General features: G+C 44.9%; 1 protein-coding gene across 4 annotated transcripts; it reads right to left on the reverse strand.

Annotated features, from left to right (window-relative positions):
* Positions 1 to 3433: 3433 nt before the first annotated feature.
* LOC123783663 (zinc finger protein 75D) lies at positions 3434 to 18561 on the reverse strand. 4 transcript variants are annotated; one of them, XR_015728175.1, is made up of 10 exons: positions 18428 to 18555; positions 16441 to 16962; positions 15111 to 15276; positions 14371 to 14462; positions 13964 to 14090; positions 12588 to 12679; positions 12186 to 12312; positions 10401 to 10511; positions 9369 to 10223; positions 3434 to 3574 (listed from the first exon to the last, which is right to left on the reverse strand). XR_015728175.1 is itself a non-coding variant. In XM_045784545.2 (10 exons), the coding sequence occupies exons 3-10, from the start codon at positions 16846 to 16848 to the stop codon at positions 9544 to 9546; spliced, it is 1803 nt and encodes a 600-aa protein (XP_045640501.2). In that variant the 5' UTR covers positions 16849 to 16962; positions 17553 to 17638; positions 18428 to 18561; the 3' UTR covers positions 7072 to 9543. The 4 variants fall into 4 exon arrangements, 3 of the variants coding, with proteins under 3 accessions (XP_045640501.2, XP_045640500.2, XP_087727290.1); XM_045784545.2 differs by lacking the exon at positions 3434 to 3574 and adding an exon at positions 17553 to 17638 and having other exon boundaries at positions 7072 to 10223; positions 18428 to 18561; XM_045784544.2 differs by lacking the exon at positions 3434 to 3574 and having other exon boundaries at positions 7072 to 10223.
* Positions 18562 to 18566: the final 5 nt, after the last annotated feature.

Raw genomic sequence — 18566 nt, forward strand, 5'->3', positions numbered from 1 at the left:
GCCTGGGTGGCTCAAATGGTTAAGCGTCTGCCTTTGACTTGGGTCATGATCCTAGGGTCCTAGGATCGAGCCCGGCGTCAGGCTCCCTGCTCCGTGGGGAGCCTGCTTCTCCCTCCACTTGTGCTCTCCTGCTCTCTCTGTCGAATAAATAAATAACATCTTTTTAAAAAAATTAGAAAAGACTTTCTCCAGGGTATGCCACAGAGAAATAGGTCATTGGTATGCACATCCTCAACTTTACTAAATAATGCCAAATACTACTGGCAGTATTTTAAAGTTCCTGGTGTTTTGGGGCGCCTGGGTGGGTCAGTCGGTTAAGCGTCTGCCCTCGGCTCAGGTCATCATCCCAGGGTCCTGGGATCCAGCCCTACGTCAGGCTCCTTGTTCAGTGGGGAGTCTGCTTCTCCTCTCCCTCAGCCCCTCCTCCCTGCTCGTGCTCTCTCTCTCTCAAATAAATAAAGTCTTAAAAATAAGTAAATAAAAGTTCCTGGTGTTTCATATCATTGTCATCTCTTGGTATTGTCAGTCTTTTAAATTACTACCAATCAGAAGGAATAAAATAGTATTTCATTGTGGCTTTAACTTGAATCCCTGATTCCTAATGAAATTTGGCATATTTTGATATATGATTAACAAATTGTTTCTTACAATTAGAAATTTTGACCTCAAGTATTTCTCAGATTCTCTAAGAATGCTTTCACTTTCCTGGTTGTCATTTGTCATTTTGTTTTCTGTACAGCTCTGAGTCTTTCCACCTTTCACAACTGGCCCTTTGTTAACTGTTTCTCCATGCTGCTTCCACTCTTTCTTGTCTGCTTCTCGCTACATGCAAAGCTTGGGCACAGTACTCTTGTTTTTTTTTTCAGAACAGGGTTCATATGAGGATTCCCTGGTGCCTAAGAATAATGGAACTGTAGCACAGAAAACTAAAATCAAAATCAGGGAGTATTCCCTTCCCACTATTGGACCTGGCTTTTACAGGGGTTCCCCCACTGATTGTCTTTAGTTTTTGCCTGACATCATGTTTATGGCATGTGAGCCTCTTCTCCTGTATTAAAATCCTTTTTTAAATTTAATGTCTTCACTCTCCTTGCCTTGATCCCCTACTTCTCCCACCAGAAAAACAAAACAAGTTAATATTATACTCTCTCTGAGATGTATATCACCTTACCAATAGTAATGGGGTCACATGGTGTCCAGGAACGGGCTTCTAAATACCATTTGAGAGAAATGGCTGGGCTGGGGCAGGGATAATACAAGATGAGCACGGAGTATCTTATGGTGCCAGAAAGCAAAAAAAGTGCTCAAAGAATACGGGGAAAAGTCAGAAAAAACAAACGTTTGAATAGGCTCCCAATAGTCAAATAGCAGACAATATAATAGTAGCAGATTACAAACCATTGGATAAAATAGGAAACCTTGATTCTGTAACCAGTAAATAAATGAATCAATTGAGTTTCATTAGTAACAGGACATTTACGTAGTTTCAGATTACTTCCCCATTAAAGTTATTAATTAGAAAAGAAAATAAACATAGATAAAATACAGGAACAGCCTAGCAGACACCACTTTCATTTAGTGATCCAATATCATTAGTAATGGGACAAACTGAAATATACAGCACCTGTCTTTGTCTGCTCAGGCTGCCATAACAGAATACCATAGAGTGGGTGACTTCAACAAGTATTTATCTTCCCACATTTCTGTAGGCTGGAAAACCAAAGATAAATATGGGAGGATTCAGTTTACGGACAGAGCTCTTTCCTGGCTTGCAGAGGAACACTTTGTTCCCTCATGGCATTTTCTCTGGGTGTGGAGAAAGATCACTCCTTTTCTTCCCCTTTTTATAAGGTCACCAATTTTATTGGATTAGGTCCCTAAACCTAATTAACTCCCAAAGGCCGTATCTTTAAATATAATCACACTGGGGACTAGGGCTTCAATGTATGAATTTGAGGCGGGGGTGGGGTGGGGGGATGACACAATTTAGTCCATAGCAACACCTGACACGATACAATGAGAAGAAGGCAACATCACTGCTGTGGTATTCCTGCCAGAGAGGCAAAAGTTGAATCTAATTAAGAGGAAGCATAAAGCCCAAATCGAGGGGTGTTCAATAAAATAACTGGCTAATGATCTTTAAAGTGTCAACATTATGAATGCCAACAAAAGACTGAGCAACCATTTCAGACCGATAAAGATGTGACAGGGCTCCTGGATGGTTCAGTCAGAAGAGCATGCAATTCATGATCTTGGGGTTATGAGTTCGAGCCCCACGCTGGGTGTACAGACTATGTAAAAAGAAAATATTAAAAAATCATGAGCTGTGACAACTAAAAGCATGTAAAAATATTAACAAAATCTTCTTGCTATGAAAGACTTTACTGGGACTACTGGCAAAAGCTGGAGTTTGAAGATTAGCTATCAGGTGTTAATGTTTGTTTAGTAATTTTGATGGCTATATTGTGGTCCCGTTGGGGAATGTTGCTGTTTGTTGGAGATACAAACTAACATATTTGGAGGACAGAGTATCAAGTTATCAATGTACTCTCAAATGATTCAGAGGGGAAAAGTCCTTTGTATTATGCTTTCAACTTCTCTGTAACTTCATTACTTCAAAAAAGAAAAAATATTTTTTGAAAAAAGCACAACCTTCGCAGTCAAGAATATTTGGGTTTGATTCCCAGGCCTCCACTATGTACTCTTGAGCAAGTTTCTTCCTGTCCGCCAATGTGCTCATCTTAAAATGGGAACAGTGTAGGTAGTTGTGAGGAGTAAACTGATTCCAATGAAGAGGTTAGATCATTACCTAATACATGGTAAGTACCAATAAAGTTAGCTATGGGTGATATAGTCAAATAAACTGGACCTCTTCACCAAATGATTAATGGAGGTTGCAAATCAGTTTGTAATTTAGAGCCCACATGCTAGAGCGTAAGCCCACCAAGCCAAACTCAACTTTTCAATTCCTATTTCTCACCAACTCCTTTATTGCAACACCTCCTCACCATGGCAAAGAACTGAACCTCAGGGCTGTGAAGACAGGAAAGTAATTGACCCCCTGCATTGGCAGGTTCAAAATTTGGTCCTTTGATTCAGGTCTTCATACAGACTTCACTACATTATGAGGCACATTATGGTTCTAGATAAACTCTACGAAAGGCTCTGTGTGATGTGCCCTTAAATTCGTTTAAATCCACTGATCAGACTAGCATATTCATATGCTGGCCATCTTTCATTTACTTAGGTTCCTGATCTTAAAATCGGTCTGGTTGTTTTCTTTTTCATTTTTTGAATTTCCAACTACTAAGACACCAAACACACTTTTTCCTCTGGGACTCTGGAAATAGAACTTCAAAGCCCTCATGTCAAAGAGCTTGCCTCATATGTAATTGCTTCTTTCCCAATTCTTGACTGTGTTTCACTGACAGTGACTCACTCCTGGGCATGGAATACGGACACGTGTGCCATCTGATGTTTAGGATGATCCCTGTGATGCGTTCACATCCCAAGGCGGTCAATCTCCTCCCTCCTGAATGTTCGGAATATTGAGAAAAGCGGCCAAGACTTGCTTCTGAAAGAGAATCCCAGATATTGTAATTGCCCACCTTTGCCTGGTTTTCTGCCGACTCCTCCCCTAATTTCGCAATGCTTCACAACTGGTCACTTGTGGCTTAGCTACAGCATCAGAAGCTGGGGCTGGCTGCCTCCGATTATGAAATTTGCTCCCGAGCTGCAAGCACTACCCATTTGTGACTTTGTGTTCTCAGTATTCTTTATAGCCTGAGCAATAAAGAAAAATGAAAATTGAAAAAAACAAGCGTAATCCTAAATTTCTGATCCTGGTAGGGAAGACTAGATGTGTTTTAAGTGTTTGGAAGACGGTTGACAGTGGTATTCTTGAGAGCTCAGTTTGTACCCATCTTGCATGGAATTTCTAAGTTACTATTTCCCGAGGACTTGATCAGAATGGGAAATAGCGTTTTCAGTGTAGAATAACATTGAGGTAGTGGGGCAGGTAAACCACAAAACAAGCTTTGTTCAGAAGGATGAAGTCAGAGGAGAAATAAAATGAAAATGTCTCTAGTCAGAAAGATTAAGGTATTTGATGAAGTGAAGAGGAATTTTATCCCTGAATCTTAGAAGAGGAACCTTGGAGAGACTGTAAAAATGAAAACTGTAGCAGTGCCATTTAACTAAAAAAATAAGAATGGATGTAAAAGCTTCTCCATTAAGGAGGATAAGTAACTATGATGCTGGCTAATGCTCCCTCACCATAGTTAAAGTATGAAGGAAACATTTAAGCATTTTTTTTCTGAACTCATCCCTGTAAGCCATTAATACTTAAGCTACTAACATTTAAAATCTTTTTAAGAAAATCTTTCTAAACGGAAGCATATTTCTTATATTTACGAATATTAAAGATCCTTAACTTTTTTCTTCAAATGCTCTGACACTGTTCACTTGTTCATACACAAGAAGGACAAAACTTAATGTAAAAATTATAATTTTGGGGGGCGCCTGGGTGGCACAGCGGTTAAGCGTCTGCCTTCGGCTCAGGGCATGATCCCGGTGTTATGGGATTGAGCCCCACATCAGGCTCTTCCGCTATGAGCCTGCTTCCTCCTCTCCCACTCCCCCTGCTTGTGTTCCCTCTCTCGCTGGCTGTCTCTCTCTCTGTCAAATAAATAAATAAAATCTTTAAAACAAAAAAATTATAATTTTGGAAATCTAACCATTGGTTTAAAAAATTCAAAAGTAAGCATTCTTACTAAGTTTTCTCTTAAAGGTGCAGAGTAGCCAAATACTATAAAGCTTAATGTTGTTTTGTTTTTTAGAGGAAGGGGGGGAAGGGCTGAGGGAGAGAGAGAGAATCTTAAGCAGGATCCATGCCCAAATTGGACCTTGACCCAGGGATCTATCTCACAACCCTGGGATCATGACTGGGCCAAAATCAAGAGTCAGAGGCATAACCAACTGAGCCACTCAGGCGCCTCAAAAGCCTAATGTTTTGTGATAGTGACAAGATCACTGCAACTCCACAGTCATCGTCCTGCTGTGGTGTAAGGGAGAAGCACCTCTGACACTTTTGCTAAATCTGAAAGTGTGCTTGATCCCTCTCATGAGAGATGGGGTGACTGCTTTAAAGGGAAGTGCAGGCGTCCTCAGATGTGGGTGGGTCAGGTGGGTCAAGGAGAAAAGCCTCATGGACGCTGGACTGCAGAAAGCACTTCACAATAGCCCAGTACCACTGTCTACTGGGGATTCACACACGAAGGAAAAGCCGCACATAAGCCACACTGGCGGACGCTTCAAGAGACTCCGGCCCTGCTCCCCACCGAAGCCACACAAGAAAGACATGATAAAGGTGACAAGTGTGGAAAAGATTTAGTAACACAATACGCTTTAGTCCAAGTATGTTGTGGAAACAACCCTGGAAACACTTAGTGTGAACAAAGCCTCCACTGAGACTACTCGAGACTCCATTCAGGGAGCCCTTCAGCGAAGAATCCACTCTAAGCACCAGAGGGTAAAACCCAGAGAGCAAAGTAACAGGCAGCCTTGACCCATTACACGAGAGTGCAACCAGCCAGGAAATGCAAAGGGTGGTCAGTAAACACCTGTCCGTGGAGCGACTCAAACCTTCTGTGTTATCCCAACTGTCCAGCTGGATCGAAAAGGCCGCTCAGCATTCTTGCTCTCAAGCTCTCCAGGGCAATGAAACACTCTTCTCATGGTTCCAAAAGCTGATCAACCCTAGCACTTTTAGCTTGGTTCCAAGCTCTCCTCCTGTCTTTCCCCCCAGCTAAGACAGCAGAGGCTCTCAAGATCAGCTTGAGGGTCCACATGGAGTCTGCTTAACGGTGGGGAGAACTCTGGGTCTGGCACAGTCCCCACACTGTGCCACAGTGCAGAGAAAGGGGATAAGGATTTGGGGGTTACACTGGTCACTGATCCAATTCTCAGAACCAAGCCTGGAGCCACTGTCAGGCTGTTACCTGAACCACCTGAAATGAAGCACCTTCTGGTTTGTCCTAGAATCATGTGACTATAAAGACATTTCTGAGAACTTTAATACTAACGTTTCAGGCTAAACTTAAGGTTGTGTTCTGCACTTCATCTTTAATCCAAGCCTAAATAGGGGCGCCTGGGTGGCTCAGTAGGTTAAGCGTCTGCCTTTGGCTCAGGCCATGATCCCGGGGTCCTGGGATCCAGCCCCACACCGAGCTCCCTGCTCAGCAGGCGTCTGCTTCTCCCTCTGCCCCTTCCCCCGCTCAGGCTTGAGCTCTCACAAGCTCTCTGAAATAGCATCTGTAACAAAAAATAAACCAAGCCTAAATAGATTTTATGTTGCCTTTTCGGTAACCTGCTCTCATCCCTGTGACAAAGCTACAGAAATTCCTTCTTCCGATGTCCACATTCCAAGCATGAGTTGTGCAACACTGCACTGCTGGTTCTTGGCTATGCAGACGTTCCCCATAGAGGCTCCTCAGTCCTCAACTGCAACGTCCTGCTCCTGCTTTCCTGCATCACTTCCTCCCCACTACCACCGCTTAGTCCAAGGCGGCAGTCACCTTCCTCTCTACACCAATCAGGACAAATCTGCTTCTGCCCTATGTCCTGTGTTTTTTGAGGCCAACTCGCAGAAGGTATGAGAAGGGTAGTTACCAAACGATCGCTTACTGCACTCACAGGAGAACGAAAGGCAACCACTACCCTGTCGTCCACTGATCAACAGAAACACATCTTACGTAGAAAAGCAGTGGAGCACAGAGGAACAGAGAGCAAGGGAAGGGGAAGGAAGCCAGAGAGGGAGGGATGGTTGCTCTGTCCCCTTGAAAAACTGACCAACCTGGACTTGTCTCAGTCTCTCCTATCACCTAGTCGCGTAAGCTCCTCAGTGTGCCTATCAGTGTCACATGACCTCAGTGGAGCATCTACAGGAAGGCGCAGCTCTTCTGAGGGCCAAAGTCCACGCGGACTGACACAGAAATGTTCCAGAGCTCTAGCAGAACAGCTGCCTCTACGTAGACAGGCCAGGTTACGCTGCAGAAAGACACGACGCCGACATTTCGGTAGTTTAACGGAAGTTTATTTCTCATTCCCATGAAGTCCATCACAGGTCTGAGGGACTTCCCAGGACAACCGCGCTCCATATGGGGGCTCAGCACTCCAGACTACTTTGGCCCTGTGACCTCTTTCTGTACGGGCTTCCACAACCGAGCCAAGAAGGGCACTAGAGTCCTGCAGCAATAAAGGCTTCAGCCCAGAAGTGGGGCTTCTGCTCACAACGCATTACCCACAACTATCCTATGACCCGAACTGCAAGGAGCAGAAAACTATAACCACTCTTCTTTACACTCTTCACTAGAACGCAAGTCCCGTGAGAGTGTATCTTTAGCTCTTTTGTTCACTACTATATTCCCAGTCTAGAACAGTGCCTGGGCACATAAGAGGCCCACACGAAATTGAATGAACGTAGCACGAAGATGTCCACATGTATCCCGGGATGAGACAGAATACCTCAAGCCTAAGGAAGAGGGTGATGGGTAACAGCTATGCAGATGAGAGCTTCAGAGTTGGCTGTGCCTAAGGAATAATACTTGGTGTAGTTCATCTGGGGGAAGAAAATAACATCTTACTGAGGGCACCAGACCCACAGCTCAGGTGACTTACACCATAAAGTACTGAAGCCAAGGACCAAATCAACTGAGCATAATCACCACCAGCACTGCTCAACTCCCGAAAGGAGCTGAAAATAGCCATAAACACAACTGCTTCTTTACTGCAGTCAGTCTGCCCAGCACAACCCTGGGGAGCAGGGGAAAGGGAAACAAATACACGCTGGTCGAGCATCTACCACTGGCCAGGCTGTGAGGGGCTTTTCTTTCGCCAATCCCTCTGATCTCTAGAATAACCCTGAGTTGAAATACTTTTCTCTCTTTCACAGAACACACGGAGACCTAAGCGCTTTTCTAAGTTAGAAGGAGATACAGCACAATGGCACCCAGCCTGGCCCTGCAGGGATAATGTACACATCCTGCTAATCCCGCTAATCCCGCCTTCAGGCCTCCCGACGCAGCGAGCTGACAGCCAACAGACCACTAGCACTCGGGTCTTGAACAGGTCCCCGTATCTGAGCCTCAACTTCATCGTTTATAAGGTATTTGGGAGAGATCATTTAACCCCCTTCCCAAAACTACCCAAAAGCTCTAACAGGAACACTTGGGAGTCACTGTCATAGACAAGAGTTCTAAGAAGATCCACAGCCCACAGAGATGTTCAGCCATCTATCATTTGTCACCTAAGGCTGTTAAATGCCGTGTACAAAACAGAGACAGAGACAGACACCCTGCCTGCTTAGTAATAGTTTACAGTGTAAGACAACCAACAGGAATGCAGATTCACGCATCCCCGCCCACCGCTCAGCATCGATTCCCAAACCTTTCCTCTTGGGAACCCAATGTTCTGCCACACCCAGTGAACAACATCCCGCCTGCAGCACACACTCCAATTCCCAAACAACTCTGCCCTTGTTCTTAAAAATAAACAAAGCCAATTGAGAAAGCAAATAAAAGTGTAAGAAGTTCATTTTGAACTTCTATTAATTTTCTTTTAGGCCTCAAAAAAGTGCTATACTTTATGTTTTATCATAGTGAGATTCTAAGAAAAGGACTAGTTTCTTTTATTGCAGAAAATTCTTCTTTACGTGTAATACATAATCCATGGCTAAACGTTCCAACCCGTTTTCATATGATCTCATTAGAGATGTTTCTCTTTTTCAAACACCACCAACGAGGTATAAGATAGTGCATTATTAGATTATCTGGCAGATTCCCTAGTGGTGAAGTAAATAGCATTTCATCACAGTAAAAATGGTACTAAAAGGATTCAAGAGCTAAAGTTGCTAAAATGTTTAAGAAAGAACTAAAATGATGTCCAACTTTGGGAACAGTGTCCAGTGACAAGTGAGAGAAAGAAAATCCAATTTGGCTCTTGGAAAATTTGACAAGAGAACTCATTTTTGTGTCATAGGACTCTTGAAATTGGTAAGCCTTCTACCTTAAAGGCAATGGTATCCAATTACTCGTGCAGGTTATTGCTTTTTCTTTTGGAAGACCATGCTACAAATGTTTCTATCAGTATGTTTAAAAGTGGCTGGGAATTCAATGCAAAGCCAACAGTACCCTCTGTAATCACAGAAGACCGATTCATGTATGCATCTGCCATTTAAGGCTGAATTTGGTATTTTGACAGGTACGACTGCAAAAATGTTTCCCTACTGAGAATGTTCTTTCAACACCTTTCTTGCTAATGAATTCCCCAAAGGTTACGTGTAAAAATGTAAGTAGTACAAAACTACTTACAGAGATCCCTGCAGAATAAACCTTGATTCCTTTCTGTGAAATACGTTTATATCACCAAATTTTCCACTGATGAAGGATTACTCATGCTTCATAATTTTGTATTTTTTCATAAATCTCAGGGTGAACCTCTACTTGGTGAGTTTCTTCAGAATGAGAACACTGGATAAACTTCCATTCAGCGGTGCAGCTTCTGGTGTCTAAGAAGGCTTGACCTCCTGCTGAAGTTTCTCCTGCATACGCTACAAGTATATGGCTGCTCACCTGTGTGGGTTCTCCGATGTTTAATAAGGTGGGAGTTCTGACTGAACTTTTTCCCACATTCATGACATGTAAAGGGTTTCTCTCCAGTGTGAGTTCTTTGGTGTGTATGTAGATTTGTATTTTGACTGAAGCTTTTCCCACACCAGGAGCATTTGTACGGTTTTATTCCTTGGTGTGTTGTTAAGTGCTTATTAAGATCTGAACTCCATCTAAACCTCTTATCACACTGTTGACATTTATATGGTTTTTCTTCAGTGTGAATTCTTTGGTGCTTAATAAGGTCAGAGCTAACTTTGAAGCTTTTCCCACATTCCTGGCATTTAAATGGCTTCTCTCCAGCACGAGCTTTCTTGTGAAGATCCATAAGTTTTAGCAGCTCTTGTTTCCAGGTTGAAAGTTTCTTTCTTTTCTTCACGGGAAACTCTCGGTGCCATTTCCCCATCCTGTGTGTATCACCATGATTTTCTTTACCTGTTGTTTTCTGGGGAACTTTCACTCGGGTCTTTTTGGAGACTATGTCTCCCGGTGCTTGTATTTCTAAGTCAGAAAGACATACGGGCTGATGGTTTTCAGTGTCAGTTTTGACCTTTAACCCTGTGGGAATAAACATAACACTCAGCCAACTGCATGGCAGAGCAGAACCACAGGAATGGAGAGAAAAATCCAATGATTACTGACTTACAAAACATAGATAAGCAGAATTTTAAATGCTAAGTCCCTGCAAAGGTTGCTATCAAATGCACATTTGTCCTCTTCCCAAGGTATATTTACCCGCAGGCAGGTCTCCAGGACTGTTCTTGAACTCCAAGGGCCCTTGAACCCATGGCTCTTCCTCATGATCTAGATAGGAGATCACTTTAGGTTTGGGAAGCACAAATAACGCTGTGAAATGGAAAAAAGGAGGTCAAGGCCTGGCAACCCAACTAGCCACTCAACAATTATCCACCAACTCCACACTATTTCAGGAAGAGCAAAGGACAGTTTACAGTGTGTTACCCAAAATGGTCAAATGGGTAGACTCCCCTATCTGGTTTCAGGTTTATACTATACTGCATTCGTGGGTGGATGCACAATGTGGAGACTGAGAAATAAACCCAAGCTAGACCCATGGAGAGGAAAAGGGCGTGGGAATCCACCATCTACAATGCCCCTCTTCTGCCACCAAGATTACCCTATATTTGAACAAGGTTGAACCAAACCCAGGAGTCTGCAGGGAGTACAGGTTAGTCCTATTAATTCCTTAGGATTAGCTCAAGTCTAGCACAGCAAGGTGAAGGTCAGGGGTTGCATATCATACATACTACTGATTCCTGTCATAACAGTAACTTCTTACTTAGCTCTTCAGCACCACACAGTGGATTTAGGAAAGATTTGTTAGAAGGACTCCTTAAATCACTGGTTCTTGTCCAGGTGGAAGAAACAGACCAGAATCACTTAATGAAACTTTTCTAAATACACTGCCAAGTGGGGGAAGTAATCATCACTCGATCATTCAATCAACACGTACTGAGTGGCTATCATGTGCCAGGAACCCTCTTTGGGCTAATGATATAGTGGTGATGAAGCCAAAGCACTCTGATCTCATGGGAGCTCACCCAACAGCAATAAATAACAAGGTTGTCAGCACGTGATAAATATTCTAAGGAAAACTAAAGCAGGATAACTCAGCATTTAAGATTTTGCTTTTCTGAAGCTATTTTAGATGAGGTAGTATGGACGACCTCTTTGAAAAACTGATATTGCAGCAGGAATGTGAAAGTGAGAGTTTTGCCATGTGGCAGAAAAGTGTGCCAGGCAGAGGAAAAGGGAAAGTAGAAATGACCGTGGCAAGTTCAAGAAACACAAAGATCGGTAAGGCTCAAGAGGAATGAGCAAGGGCACAAGTGGCAGCAGATGAGGGCAGGGTGGTGAGTAGGGTCAGATCCTGGAGGATCCTAAGCACTTCAGTAAGGTGTGGATTTTACTCTGAATGTGATGAGAAGTCATCATAAGGTTTGAAACAGGAAATGTCATGATTTGACCAGGTTTTTAGAAGATTCTGGCTGCTGGGTAGAAAACAGAGCATGGGAGGGCAAGAGGCAGGGGCACCAGTCAGAAAGTACCCAGGTCAGTCTGGTTAGACATGCTGCTGGCTTAAGCCAGGACGCTAACAGCACAAAGAGATGAGACACGGCCGCACTCAGGCTACACTGTGAAGGTGGAGCCAAAAGGACAGTGATGCATTAAAATGCGGTAGGATGGCAAGATCACAGGAAAGGATGACTGTACGTTCCTTCTTAACTATGATATAGAGATATGATACTGAGAGGAGAGAGAGATGAAAACAGATTTGGGGAAGGAGAAAAAATAAATCAAGAAAGCTACACAGCATATGGAGTGTGCTCCTGGACAAAGCTCCCCAGGTGATCTGGACACACCTTTCCCCTGTCCACACACCATCTAGCTGAGAAACAACCCGTTATTGGAACATAGCCTCTCAGAGGAATGCATTCCCAGTAAAGAGAGAACATGACAGATCACTCAACTTCTACCCAATGGGAGAGGGAGATTCTTTACCTAGAGAGATGACAGTCTCATAGTTTTCCCGCATTACATCATTGTAGAGGGCCTCCTGAGTGGGATCCAGTAACTCCCATTCTTCCTGGGAAAAATACATGGCCACTTCTTCAAATGTCAACAAGCTCTAAAGAAGACAATGGGCTTCAGCTCAGTACTTGCCGCTACACAGCAGCTCTACCACCTGGCCCATGAACTACACAGCAGGCCAGGCTAAATGATTTAAAGCAGATAATTTTTTAAGTGAGAAGAGAGAAAGGAAGGAGGCAAAAGGAATCAGCAACAGAATAGGAGATGCCTAGTTCCTAGAAAGAACACTGGCACATGTGAGCACTTGCAGGGCAATGTGGTTGCTGGGGAGCAGGGAAAGGCGACTCTCAACAGCTGGATTGCACAGCTCACCTGGGACTCAGGCAAGACGAGCTCAGGGGCCACTGTCCAGTCTTTGGTGATTATCTGCTCAGGAAAGGCTAGGATCTGGTGAGCAGGCACAGCTGTGGGTGGAAAAGAGCCAGAAGAAATTTCTCTTGCTATTGATTATGAACATCCTTAGCTCATTTCTAAATTACAGATAATCCTGATTCTTTCAGTAGAAATGGTACACTTTTGAAACTGTTACATGTTACCGAGAAGCGGACTCACCACAAACAAGAATTGAGTATCTACTAACCTCTACAACAGGTTTCACGGTTGACAGTCTTTGGTTTCATGAATGAAAGCAATAAAAGGAAATTTTTTTTCCCTCATGTGTCATAAATTGTTCAAAAATCAGAAGTGTTTAAAACTGCAGAACTTTTTCCAGTGTGCCAGGGATGGAAATGGTGAAGCAGAAATTAACTTGGTCAGTTCTAGAAACAGTAGCACCTTATAGAAGTATGGCTGAACAAGGGCACAAGTGGCAGATGAATAGGGGCCAGATCTTGGATGCTCCTGGGTACCTCAGTGTGGAATTTATATTTTATTCTGAGTGAGTGAGAAGTCATTGTTAAGATTTTTAAAAAGATATGATGATCAGAGTATTAAAAAACTTTGGCTGTTGCATGGAAAGTAGATTGTGGCAGACTCCAAGTGTTGGCAGAAGGCGCCAGTTAGAAAGTACTGAGGTGAGCCTGGTTACACACTCCCCTGGATTAGACCAAGATGCTAACAATTCAAGAGGATGAGACATCATTGGACTCAGGCTATACCGTGCACGTGAAGCCAAGAAAAGGATGAGGAGTGGGGTAGGAAAGCAAGATCAGGGTAAAGAATGACTGCAAATTATCTGGTCTGAAATATTGGGTGTCTGGTGCTGCTCTTTATGGAGAAGTGAAAAGTAAAAGAACAGATTTGGAGAGGGGGGAGGGAGGAATCAAGAATTTTAGCATTGGGGCGCCTGGGTGGCACAGTGGTTAAGCGTCTGCCTTCGGCTCAGGGCGTGATCCTGGCGTTCTGGGATCGAGCCCCACATCAGGCTCCTCTGCTATGAGCCTGCTTCTTTCTCTCCCACTCCCCCTGCTTGTGTTCCCTCTCTAACTGGCTGTCTCTATCTCTGTCGAATAAATAAATAAATAAATCTTTAAAAAAAAAAAAAAAGAATTTTAGCATCAAGAATGAGCACATTCACTTGGACAAAGCTCCCCAGGTGATCTGGACACACCTTTCCCCTGTCCACACACCATCTAGCTGAGAAACAACCCGTTATTGGAACATAGCCTCTCAGAGGAATGCATTCCCAGTAAGGAGAGAACATGACAGATCACTCAACTTCTACCCAATGGGAGAGGGAGATTCTTTACCTAGAGAGATGACAGTCTCATAGTTTTCCCGCATTACATCATTGTAGAGGGCCTTCTGAGTGTGATCCAGTAACTCCCATTCTTCCTGGGAAAAATACATGGCCACTTCTTCAAATGTCAACAAGCTCTAAAGAAGACAATGGGCTTCAGCTCAGTACTTGACACTACAGAAGCAACTCTACCATCTGGCCCATGGTAGACCCTGGCACTCCAGGAATTAATAGCACCTTTTTTTTTTTTTTTTCCAGTAAGGCGGCAAAAAGGAAAGAAGCAAGGGATCATTAATAGCCTAGGAGGTGCCCCGTTCCCCAGGGAGAACACTGGAGCTAATACGCCTGTGAGCTGGGCAGTGTGGGTCCTGCGGAGCAGGGAAAGGCGGCCCTCAACAGCTGGATTGCACAGCTCACCTGGGACTCAGGTAAGATGAGCTCGGGTGCCACTGTCCAGTCTTTGGTGTTTGTCTGCACAGGAAATGCTAGGATCTGGTGAGCAGGCACAGCTGTAAGTGGAAAAGAGACAGAGAAAATCTCTCTCACTTCTGCCTATAAACATCTTTAGCTCACTTCTAAAAAATAGATGATCCCAATTCTTTGGGTAGAGTCGGGACACCCTTGCAAATGTGTATAGTTCCCTGAAGTGCGTCTTGTCATCATACATAAGAGCCAAGTTATCTACTGGTTGCTAGAATAGGTTCCCCAGTTTTCATGAGTGAATAAAGGAAAGACAAGCTTCTTATTTTCCTGTCATGATGTAAATTGTTCTAAGGCAAAAATTCAATATATTCGAAAATGAAGTACTCAGGATATCCAGTGTAAAATAGGAGATGTAGTTTGTTTGTTTTTTTAATCATTTATTATTTTCCTCCTGGTACAGAAGCATGTTCACATTCTGCTACTGCTTTCTAAAGAACAGAGATCATGGGGTTATTACCAAGGTCCTGTAGCTGGGACATTTCTGTACCCTAGGCCAACTCCCAGGTTCACCCACAGCTGGTACTCTACTGCCACCTAGGGGACATCATAATTGCTAACAGAGCTGTGTTTGCCCATCCACATAGCCTGACATCCAGAAAATGCTCACAATGTTCTGGCCGAACAAATTCCTCTAGCAGCTCCCAATAGAAGGGAATTATCATGATGTGCCTTACCCCTCTCACATACAGGCTCAGTTTCTTTATGAGTATTCCTGCTCAGCTGTTCTTGCAGACCCTGATATGTATTCCAGAATTCTTCATCCTGGGCCATTCCCACTGGCTGGGATTCTGCGGTTTCGCCCAAGACCACTGCCTCCTCTCTCAGCTCTTGGATTGCAACCTAGAAATAATCCCCATCTTTGTTACCACAAAAATTACTTTTTATTTTGGGGTTGATTGTAAAAGGAGGAAAAAGTGAACAGTCCAAATGGTCAGAAGTGTGTGACACTAAAGGAAAGGACAGAAAGACTTAAAGTATCAGGCCACCAATTTTCCACAGAGAGCTATCCACAAAATGTTGAAATATTAGGATAAAAGGAAAAAAAAACGTGGCTACTGCTAGTTCTCTGACACAGCAGGCCCAACCCCTCTGCATAGAGACCAGCTTAGAGCAAACAGCAGGGCTACGTAGGCCACGTGTTCTCATGCCACTTTGACAGACTTTCTCTTCACTTAGATCGCTCCTTACTGTTTTTGTCTCCTCATTTCCTCAAAAGGTTGGAGTTGAATAAAGGAAGTTGTCTCCTCAACCATATTATCCCCATGGACAGGCAAGGTTTTCACAGAACAGGAAAGAAATGGAAGAAAGGGGAAGAAAGTCTGGTTCCAACCTCCCTCCAAAAAATTTTGGCATAAAATATATGCCTACCCTGTTTCTTCCCAGTAGGCCTGAAGCCAGTTGGTGTTCTGCCACCTGGCTAAAAACATACTCCCCCCTAACCAGCAGAGCCAAGGACCAACCATTGAGAACACTTTAGAGGCTCTCACCTAGGAGTCAGAGGACACTATCCCTCAACATCTTTCTTCTCTCCACTACTCTGCTAGGATTTTCAAATCTGTTTCCCTTTCCAATGCTTACTTTTCTCTCCCTTTGCATTCCTCCCCCATTATTTGGGTTTTCCTTCTCTTTACTATCTCCACTCAACTTTCATTTTAAGTGTTCTCCCTTTTTCAAGTCCTCCCCTTCCTCTCCAACTCCTTACTGCCTTTTATTGATTTGGAGCTCAAAACCCATGTCCTTGTACAAGCCAAAGTAGACCTACTACCCTCAATTCAGTCTGGCTCTAAAGAGCACAAAAGCAATCTTTCTCAAAGGCCAGGGAGGTATCTGCCAAGGATCTGCAAAACCTGTGGCCTACTGCTGTAGGTTTGTGGTTTCTGGTCCTGCCTTAGATGTCCTACAACAGAACAGTGACCTAATTCACCTTATTTCTCAATTAACTTCCCCCACCCATATCAACCTTCATTCTATTTCATCGAATGTATCAGGAATCTTTCCTCTCACCCCATTCCTCGTGGGACCAGATTCCCTCTGCAAGTGTTCTACCAGGGCCACAGCCTCCTCAATGCTCTGAAGATGGTCTTTCCTTATCCGGCTCTGGGTGTCCCTGGGTAGAATGGTCACAAACTGTTCTAGCACAAGTAGTTCCAAGATCTGCTCTTTTGAGTGGAGCTCTGGCCTCAGCCACTGACGGCATAATTCCTGAAGTTGTCCAACAATTTCACGGGGTCCTGCTGCTTCGTGATAGCAGAAATTCCGGAAGTGCTGGCGACAGCTTTCAGGACTGAGACTGTCCGTTTGTGCTGTATATTTCTTACTGGGACTGGAACTCTCTATCACAGGCCCCTTGCTTTCCCACAGAACCCTGACCTGAGGGTTCAAACAGTCAGCCACCTTCAGATCTACCATCATTATTCTGCTGCAGGAACAGTTTTACTCCTGTGTTGGACACCCCGCCAGCACCACCGAATTAAGATCCAGTCAGCTCTTGAACAAAATCAATAAAAGGATCTTCTTCCTAAAATACTGGAAGGAGAAAAAAAGTGCACATCAGTAAGAAAGTCAAATGAACTTTACTACCCATTACTCATAACACAAGAAAAATGGAACAGAAAAATCCTGCCTTGCTTTTTCTTTCTTTTTTTTTTTTTTTTTTTTTTAGATTTTATTTATTTGAGAGAGAGAGAGCGAGGGAGCGAGCAGGGACCCTGACACGGGGCTTCATTCCAGGACCCTGAGATCACCACCTGGCGCAAGGCAGCCGATTAGCCCACTGAGCCACCCAGGTGCCCCTGCTTTCCTTTTAAAGAATCCACTGCCAGACCCTTTCTTCTTCAATTACCCACTCGAAATAAGGCACAGCTCACTGACAGACAAAAGCCCACTGAGGACTTGGCCTTTGTAAAAATAACGATGCATGAAAGGGTAGACAGTGAGAACATTTACACCCTCTGGCTGCAAGGAGCCTGGGGATTATACAAAGACTTCATTGTTGTGCCTCCCACCCCAGCTTCCCCATGCCAAGGGAAGATCAGGAGAATATTCTGAGTTCCTCTTAAATTTTAGTGTGTCATCCCAGTCTTCTGTCTCTCGGAAGGGGGTCCAACTTCTCTGACCCTTCATCCTCTTGTGAAGAAGGAAGCCCTCAGGGCGTGGAACATTCCAGATTCTCCTTCCCACTGTACGAATACTGGCAGGAGAGCTGGGACACAGAAGTGAGACCAGAGAAGAAGGAAAGTAATTAGGGGAAAAAGCAGGCCTATTCTCCTCGCACAGCATCCCCGGATTAAGTAACCACAAGCTCAACAGGCTTGCTTCACACTTCCCTGCAAGAAGCACAAAGGGCACGGCGCACAAGATCCATTCCCGGGTTTTTAAATCTCTTTACTCGACCCAAAAAATCACAGCTGATCTTTGCTTACAAAACGCTTATCCAAAGGCCAAGTCACGAAGGAGGAGAGAAGGGGAGCTGGTGCTGTTGAGGATGACCCTTCGGCCCACCTTCCCTTTCTTCGACGGTCATTTAGACCTCGAGGCGAGACTGAGCAGAGTCTCAGGACTTCGCTCTTCCTGGCGTGAGCCCGCAGGAACGGCACCCAAATTCGACCAGGATGCCACGGTACTCCCAAATGGCTGGCCGCCCAGCAGGTTCAGCGGGCACCGGGACGTTTGCCTTGCTTCGGCACCAGCAGAGGCCGATGTCTCCAAGGCTGCACCGCCCGGATCCCCGGGGCGCGGGAACACCGGCCACCGAGTCGGAAAAGCCGGCCGGCGCGGCCCCGACGCCGTCTGTACAAAGGCGGACAACAGGATGGCCTCCGGAGCCCGACGGCAGGGCTCCCTGACACGTTCCCGCCGTCAGGCTGCGGCCACCCGGCCCGGAAGCACCGCCGCGCAAGGACAATGGCTGCCTCGCCCCCGCCCGCCGCACTGAGGCCGGGCTCCCTCCGGAGCTCCGGGGCTGCGGCCGCTCCGCCTGCCACCGGCTCACCTGCAGGCCGCCGCCCTCCGCCCCGCGCCGCTCCGAGGCGGGCCCCGCCAGGCGCAGGACCCGCTTCAGCACCGGCCCTCAGGACCGCGTCGCCGCCCGGGCCCCAATGGACACCGCGCCCCGGCCGGAAGCGGACTGA

This window comes from Ursus americanus, chromosome 2, assembly GCF_024610735.1.
Source record: "Ursus americanus isolate L20-20 chromosome 2, mUrsAme1.1.p, whole genome shotgun sequence".
In the NCBI taxonomy this organism is placed as follows: domain Eukaryota; kingdom Metazoa; phylum Chordata; class Mammalia; order Carnivora; family Ursidae; genus Ursus; species Ursus americanus.

What these genes read in the sequence shown, in the direction of transcription:
- LOC123783663 (XM_045784545.2), bottom strand. Translation starts at nt 16,848, where the DNA reads ATGATGGTAGATCTGAAGGTGGCTGACTGTTTGAACCCTCAGGTCAGG. An exon ending in TGAGACTGTCATCTCTCTAG is followed by an intron (nt 12,680 to 13,963) that starts GTAAAGAATCTC and finishes TTCCACCCACAG; the next exon opens with CTGTGCCTGCTCACCAGATC. An exon ending in TCCTGGAGACCTGCCTGCGG is followed by an intron (nt 10,224 to 10,400) that starts GTAAATATACCT and finishes TTATTCCCACAG; the next exon opens with GGTTAAAGGTCAAAACTGAC.